This window comes from Acipenser ruthenus, chromosome 43, assembly GCF_902713425.1.
Source record: "Acipenser ruthenus chromosome 43, fAciRut3.2 maternal haplotype, whole genome shotgun sequence".
In the NCBI taxonomy this organism is placed as follows: domain Eukaryota; kingdom Metazoa; phylum Chordata; class Actinopteri; order Acipenseriformes; family Acipenseridae; genus Acipenser; species Acipenser ruthenus.
The window spans coordinates 3414503-3423036 of NC_081231.1; the positions used below are offsets into that span (position 1 = coordinate 3414503).

At 41.6% G+C, this 8534-nt stretch overlaps 1 protein-coding gene across 1 annotated transcript; it reads right to left on the reverse strand.

The window, feature by feature from the left end:
- Positions 1–524: 524 nt before the first annotated feature.
- Positions 525–8249, reverse strand: LOC117967852 (somatostatin receptor type 1-like). Its single transcript, XM_059012043.1, has 2 exons — positions 6297–8249; positions 525–2652 (listed from the first exon to the last, which is right to left on the reverse strand). Exon 2 carries the CDS (start codon positions 2315–2317, stop codon positions 1211–1213), a length of 1107 nt encoding a protein of 368 aa, XP_058868026.1. The 5' UTR covers positions 2318–2652; positions 6297–8249; the 3' UTR covers positions 525–1210.
- Between the last annotated feature and the right edge of the window lie 285 nt (positions 8250–8534).

Here is an 8534-nt window from a genome sequence, read left to right on the forward strand (position 1 = left end):
TAATACTGAAAACACCAACATAGAAAATCAAGCAAATAGAGCAAAAACCTTGATCTCTTTCAAATGAATGAAAGCCAGAGAATAAATCAGTTTTTAATTTATGTTTTTAAACAGAGATATCCGCATTTCAAATTCCATTTTCCCCATTTTGCCCATAACATGTGCCAAGTTAGAATCATCCTTCAAGCGTGTGTAACCGGGGAGCAGATCCAGAGCACACTGTTTGTAGCTTTTACGGCTCTCTGAAGGTTGTGACTTTATTTTCAAGATTCACCACAACGCTTCCTGCTTGTCCTTTATATCACTCTGAGCCAAGCAGGAGCTTCTTCTCTCTTATTTATTTTATTCATTTATTTATTGCATTTATATAGCGCTTTTTATACAAAAAGTATCGCAAAGCACTGTACAGTGCATAGCAGAAAAAAACAACAAACACAATACATTTGTATAAGTTTAAGTTTATTTATTTATATACCACCTTTCACACAAAGTGTCTCAAAGTGCTTTACAATACAATCAAATAAAACAACAAAATACAGAATTAAACACAATTTTTACAGCAAAATTGGTAATATTAATAAAAAGTAAGCAACAACTTGGTTAAAAACAGAAAAACAGTGAACAAATTTAAAATAATAATATACAATAATACATAAAATCAGGATTCAAAAGCTAATCTAAAAAAATGAGTTTTTAACCTTGACTTAAAAACATTAAGTGACTTTGCTTCTCTGATGTCGCATGGCAACCTATTCCACAATCTTGGTGCATTATAGCTAAAAGCTCTTTCACTCTTTCTCTTGGTCTTAATCTTTGGAACAAGCAAAAGACCAGAGTTGGCTGACCTTAGAGCACGGACAGGTGCATATGGGCACAGGAGCTCTTTTAGATAGTCAGGAGCCAGACCATGGAATGTCAGCAGCAAGACCTTCAAATCAATTCTAAAACATATTGGAAGCCAGTGAAGTGCAGCCAATACTGGAGTTATGTGTTACATACAACTGCCACAGTCAGACCATTCAAATAACAGTATACACATAATAATACAAAAGCAGCAATTTTAAAGTTACATTAAAACCCACTAAGATAAGAAAGCCATTTATAAAAGTGCGTTTTTAGTCTTGACTTGAAAACTGTAACGGTCCAATAAGACTATGAGAGAATGGACTTGCTAACTGGACGACCCTCTCCTAAAGAAACAAATCTCTCCTCACAACGTGGTTGTTCTAGAAGTGCAGGTCCCGTTCCTGTAGACCATCTCGGAGCCCAAGCAGTCTTTCTGGAACTCCTTGGGGCTGCAGACCACTTTGCTTTTTAGGGCCACGGCACAGTAATCCACCGGCTCCCCATCCAGACTGCTCTCCATCCACCGAAAGCACATGATCCTCTGGAAGGAGCGGCGGAAATTGCCCGACACAAAGACGTAAAGGATGGGATTGGCCCCACTGTTGGCATAGCTCAAGATGACAAAGAGCTGGGTAATGACCGGGTCGGGCGGCCTCTGGAATACACTGAGCAGCTGGATGATGTAAAAGGGCATCCAGCAGATGACGAACACGGTGACCACAAGCATGACCATCCGAGTGATCTTCTTCTCGGACTTGCGCCTCTGGAGCCAGCCAGCTTTCAGAGCCACGGCACGCATCTTGACCACGATCAGGCAATAGCAGAGGCAGATGGCAACTACGGGCAGCAGAAAACCCAAGAGGAAGGTGTAGATCACAAAGGCCTCCGACCATGAAGATTCAGGCCACAGAAAGTTGCAGTCAACACCGCCATCCCCGGATGGGACTGTATCTGCAAAAATAATGATGGGCAGGATGACCACCAAGGAAAGAACCCAGACGCAGATGTTGATCATCTTGGCCACAGTGGGGCGTCGGTACCTGGCAGCTTTGATGGGATGGACGACTGCGATGTACCTGTCAATGCTCAGGACGGTCAGGCAGAAGATGCTGGTGAACATGTTGATGCCATCCACGCTCAAGACCAGCCTGCACATCAAGGAGCCGAAGGGCCAGTGCTGGAGAGCAGCCGAGGTAGCCAGGAATGGGACGCTCAGCATGAACAGCTCATCAGCGATGGCCAGGTTCAGGATGTAGATATTGGTGGCAGTTTTCATCTTGGCATATTTCAAAATTACGTAAATGACCATGGCGTTACCAGTCAGTCCGATGCAGCAGACAACAGCGTATATAGAGGGGATCACGAACTTACTGGGGTCCGGGTCCAATTCAAAGTCTTCATACTCCAAGGAGGAGTTGAAGGGAAACCCAGTTGGAAAGAACAGCCCATCGGATTCGTTGATGTTTGCCATGTTTTGGTGGACCAAAGTAAGAATCTTGTTGTGCTGACCTGAGTTAGCAGAGAGATCCTGTTTCTGGGTTGAGACTGAGATTATGCTGACCTGAGTTAGCAGAAAGGATCTCGTTTCTGGGTTGAGGCTGAGATTATGCTGACCTGAGTTAGCAGAGAGGATCTCGTTTCTGTGTTGAGGCTGAGATTGAACTAACCTGAGTTAGCAGAGCTGCTTCTTTAGCACAAGCTCTAGAAGGCTTTTGTTTTGATCAGTCCTCATTGCTGGGACCCATCATTGAAAAGTAGGCAGTAAATGATTCAATATCGTTATGGACAGTAGGGTGGTGGTCCGACCTGCAAAAAAACAAACAGATTTTAATGTTTAGTGTTATGTACAGATTAGTGTTAATGCAAGTGCAAAATATGTATTTATTTTTTTATTTAAACACAACTTTTAAAATGTACAAATATATATACAGTATTGCCTCCCTGGCGCATCAGCACACACAACGGCTGCGATGCTGGCTCCGGGGATCAACCACAGTGCGGTCTCCCCAGCGCGTCAGCATGACAACCGTCTGGATTGAGATAAGTAGGGTACATCTCTGGGGTCTTCAAGTGGGCACCTTCCATCCTCTGTGTTTTGTCGACTAGCCCACAACACCTCAAAAGGGCTCGACAGTGATTCACTGGTGAATAACTTCTTTACAAATTTGAATGGGTCTTTACAAAGGTTAGTTCTCTCACGCTCCTTCTTTTTGCAGGGTTTCCGTAGGCACTCAGCTCTGCTCAATGTTGCAAGCTTATCTTTTATGACCCTTTGTAACAGATTGAGTGCCTCCTTCTGACTTTGTTCTGCTGTTCTCCATTGCTTCCTCAGCTGCCTCCTAATGAGGGGGATTCTGTGATATAATACTGTAAATTAGAGTGTTTGTATAAATAAGAATGGGATTAGTTTTAATTGGGAACCTGATGCTCTGTGTGTACCAGCCTGCCTGCTGTGTTTGGTTGTGGGAACGAGCAGCGTGTGTGTGTTTACCAGCTGCAAGCTCCTAATCAGCAGACGGGCATGGTGCAGCAGAGCGCCAGGAATGAAAGGGTCCCGATTACACAGACCAAGGCGTCTGTAAAGCCATAGGGGTCAGAGCACTGCTGCTGTCGAAGCATCGGCCCGTCTGTGCTGCTGACTGGGGTCAGGAAACGAAGCGACCGCCTCTAACGGCGTTCGTGTGAATACTCTGAGGTCAGAAGGGGGTCGGGGGGGGGGGGGGGGGGGTGGTCGGGGGGTGTGTTCTGGGAGAATGAAGCTGCAATGAACCAACGATCATATGTATATCCGAGGTTGGAGTTGGGGGAACTGCCCGAGGGACAGGGAGTTAGTTTCGGGATAGTAGATCCCACCCAGTATAGCAGACAGGTGTGGAAGCCGGCCCTCCATTTGTACGGAGTAGTGTGAGCCATCTACATGGCACCTTTTGATAGCTTTTGTAGGCAGGACTGTATGTACCACGTGAGCTACCATTGCTGGAAGCGTCATGTGGGGTTCCTGTGTATGTGAATAAACCTGTGCCCTGTGGGGCGTGTCAACCACAATCTTCCAGTCTCGGTCTCCAGTCAATCATGCAGTGAACACTCATCCATGTCATTATCACCTTCAAATCATTCTTGCGTTGTAGCAAGTCCCCTGTTACAGTATCTATAGTGTTGTTCATGCATGCATTGTACCGAGTCCCCTGTTACAATATCTATAGTGCTGTACATTAATACAATCTTTTATCCAAAGAGACTTACTGAAATTACAAGCAGTTACAGGCAACAAAAATGGAAAACAAACATAAATATACAATATATACAAAAAATAAATAAATAAAGGAAAATACAAAAAGATATATAAATAGAAATATATAAATAGAAATAGAAATAAAAATGCACAAATAAAGGTTGAATAAGTGGGTTTTGAGAAGATGATGGAAAGCAGTAAAGTACTGAACAGCCGTGAAGTTAACCGGTAGCTGGTTCCACCACAGGGGGACAAGGGAAGAGAAGGAGCGAGCACAGGAGGAAGCAGAGTGAAGAGAAGTCATAGCAAGTTGGCCAGTAGAGGATGAGCGGAGAGGGCGAGAGGGAATATAAGGAGACATGAGTGATTGGCAATAGATAGGAAAGGGGCAGTCTGATGAATAGAGCAATAGGCACGAGTAAGGGTCTTAAATGGTAAAATAAAGATACAGAGAGAAATGGCAGATGAAAAGACATAGCAGAAATATAAAAGCAAATGATGAATTCTAAATATTCAAAATACAAAACTAACTGGTAAAATAACATAACACAACACATAACACCACAGAAACACCCCTGAAACGCCCCAGAACAGCCCAGAACTGCCCAGAACAGCCAGTGTCCTTTCCCGATGTCCTTACATGATTGCTGCCCACATTGCCACTCACACCAGCAGGGAAGATGAAATACAAGCACTGCTTAATCAGACGCAGCAACAATACTAACAACAATAACAATGAGAATGAGAATGAGAATACTTCTTTGTCTTCGTCTTCTTCTTCTTCGTCGTCTTATTACCACTGATAATAACATTTCACGTTATCACTGCAGTTGGTAAGACTGTTCATTTCCCAATAGCCCAAGGCTGTTCATTTCCCAGTAGCCACTGTGTATGGGGTATATACTTTAAAGCTTCATGGTTCTTTAAATGATTTTTAAAGGTTCATTGACTTATTTTCGCACCTCTCGTAACATGCAGTGTTGTGTGATGCCCTGCCCTTACAGATTCTGTGGGTGAGATGAGATGAGGTTCAGAGATCAAGCCCGGTTTTGTAACGCGGTTAGGATGCTTGCTTGTGGGTAGCAGTTCCACCAACAATTCTTATTGCCGTCACTGAGTAATTCAACCAGATACGACGTGTACAGTGTGTCCTGCAGTGATTATTGAGTCCAGAAAAAAAGAAACACATATTCTAAATGTTTGCCATTTATTTCCTTTAAAATAACTGCCTGATTGTAGACACATTGACTTGCATTTGAGCGCCGATCCCTGCTTTCCCCGTGACTGATGTGTTTTCAATGTCCAGTTGCTTCATGCGACTTAAGGAAGTTACCATTAAAAGAATCCAAGTCACCTTTGCTATAATGTGTGTGTTTTTCATAAAGGAAAATCTGAGACCTACAAAATGATAAATATAGGTAAGACTTACTGGAATATTAGGACTGTTAGTACTTTAATACAATCACTAAATACAAACACAGTGAAAATGAGGGAGGCAAATAAATCGTTTTCTAAACTGTATGGGCAGTTTTGTGATGTGTCACTGTTTCTATTAGAATAGCCCCCATGATCAGATGAACGCAGTTATAAATGGAATGTTTCTATTCTTAGAATCCTGTATTCCTTTAATAAGAATCTTACAATCTATCCAAGTTCTAAATATAGTCAAACACACTTGGAGACTGGACTGAGTTTCGGAGGCCAGTAACTTACACTCAGTATCGCTTCCATCATTTCTGAAAATAATTAGTCTTTTGTGTAATTATGTACGTGAAGCACAAAACAGAACATGTATTTTAAACTGTCTGTCCCTGATACAGTTTCTATACTACTGATACAGTTCCACATACTGCCATTCACTACTGTATGTGCTGTTTTGAAAGAAACATTTTATAGCAAAGACATATTCTTATTTAAAAAAAAAATACTTGCTGCCATAAAAGGTTACTGCTGCAAACATGTGATACATCCTTCATTTAATATGCATACTGGATATACAGTTTAACTGAATGCTGTCGTAGAACAGGCACAGGTGTTGTGTTTATTGCTTGCCAAGTTTTTAACTGCACATGAAACCAGTGTATAAAACTCAATCTCCTCTCATTCCCAGTATCAAACTGGGGCTGCTGGCTGCAACTAGGATCTACACAAAAGTCAAAGATCAGCTGGTATGCATCACACTTCTGTACAATTGCCATTAATGCATGTATTCACCTACCTCCAATATTCCCCTGATAATGAAATGGTTTTGCATCCTTCTGTCCCGCGATGTGTGTTTTCTGTTTGCAATCCAAGGTTAATAACCTGCCTCTTGCATCCTTTCAATTGGGCGCTTGTTAGAGAGCTTTCACAATCAGTGTGTGCTGGTTCTGCCAGCCTGCAATCCTAACTGGGCTGGCTGAGGTGCCTCTGTTTGATTACATGTTTCTATTGACCAGGGAAATGACTAAATCACTCCAGTGATTTATTCAATTGAATAGTCTACTGAGCTGAGTTAGCAGCACTGTTCCTTTAGCTAAACGAGAGGGTTGCAGAAGACTGGGCTCACCCTTCCACAGATAACACACACAGTCGTTTAATACAATCAATAAAAACCACCTGTCTGTAGTTCTAGATGTACAGTTTGTGTTCAGTGTAAAAGGATGTCTTGGGATGTCTTGTTGTCGTCCCTTTTCTTTGCAGTATACTGTGATGAGAAAATTCCAAACTGTTTATAGTGTAAACAACAGCATCACGATGAAAGATTTGTCTCCCAAAAGCATAGAAAGGTGATCTGGAAAATGCATCAAAAAAGCAAACACCATTAATCAGTCCTATTTTGAATCATGCATTTGTAAAACCCTTAAACTTTAGTTTTTCCTGCAGCTCAGTGTCAAACAGCATTCATCACTGTGTAGATTCTCACTCCTATGTTAACAGCTCCAATACTTCATCTTGCATGTGGGGGTGCTGAATGGCTGTCAGATGTAAGCATGACTGCAGAGGTCCGTCTTTCCTGAGATAAACATGAAAACGTTTCAACGCTTTCAAAATCTCTAGAAGCCAGCCTCCTGCTCTAGTAGCCCCAGTTCTTTATATGCCAGCTTGCTTGTCAAAGGACTGGACTTGAAATGTTGTTGGAATTCAAGCAAGTAATGCAGATTGGATTAGATGATGAATATTAGAATAGAGAGCCTGGCAGAATTACTAAAACTCTTTATGAGCTTATAGTATTGAATCATTTTTCAATTACAAATATATCTTTCATTCATATACTACAGTATATTGTATATTATAATGTATATATTTAATGTATTGCAATGTATTGAAGATTCCCAGCTATACTGTACAGAATGTGTATGAAATCTCTATAGTATGTATTGACAAATATATTTTTATTTAATGATAAATATATTATCCCATATATGAAAAGCAGAAAAAACATTTTCTCATTGCATATATAGATTTCCTAATACTGTGCAATAAATACAATGTTTTAGTGTGTATGTAATAAATATTAGAAAAAAGGTATTCATGTGCCAGTATATTTCCCAGGTGAAGTTATTTCATGTTCCCGTGTTTGATAAATAAATATGACTTTCATAGATCCAGGTGCGGGTTATTTGTTAGCTTGCTTTCCAGATTGGAAAAGAACAGAAAAGAGCCAACTGAGCTGCTCCTCAAACTCCGGCTGCTCCCTTCCTTGCTGGTTTGTTGAAATAGTTACATTTCAAACACCCTTAATCATATCTTTAAAGATGCCCGGCTTGCTCTCGTAATGTGAATGAAGTGCTGTAAGCGGCAGCACGAACAGGTCCATCTGTGTAGTTGATAATTGTATAACAGTCCATCATTTCCATTTGGCATTGCACTCCCCAGCAAAAAAGCATCAAAAAGCAAACACCATTTATCAGTCCTATTTTTAATATCAAGATATAGCAAGCTCCTCTTATCTGAATACAGGACACCACTGCCTGGTGAATATGAAATGCTATATCATTAATTATGTAGTGTTCACCTGATCAGTTGCAAAACTTTTTATGGAATATTTTACTAAAGCATGTTTACTGAAACAGCCAGCTTGCTTTTTTTTTATCTGAAACCCTGCTAACAGCATCCTCTGTAGTCCTGATGTCTAGCAGTGTAGCAACACTCCCGCTGCATTGTACAGCTCCTCCATCCCTCTCGGAGCGCAAGCCTAATGGATTCTGAGCAGGGTTATACAATCGCGGCTCTCTTACATGAAGCTCTGCAGGAGAGGAGAGGCGGGGGGGGGGGGGGGGGGGGGTGGTGATCTGCCTTCCCTGGATACAGTAACCAGGTTATATTCTTTATTTGCATTCTGAATGGCTGCTGATATTGCCTGTATTCTCGTGTGTTGCTATTTCTGCTGTTTGAGATTCTCATGCAGGTGTCTGTTTCAGAAGCCCGTGGAAACCTGCCTTGGCTAGGAACCAATCACATGTAAGCAATACAG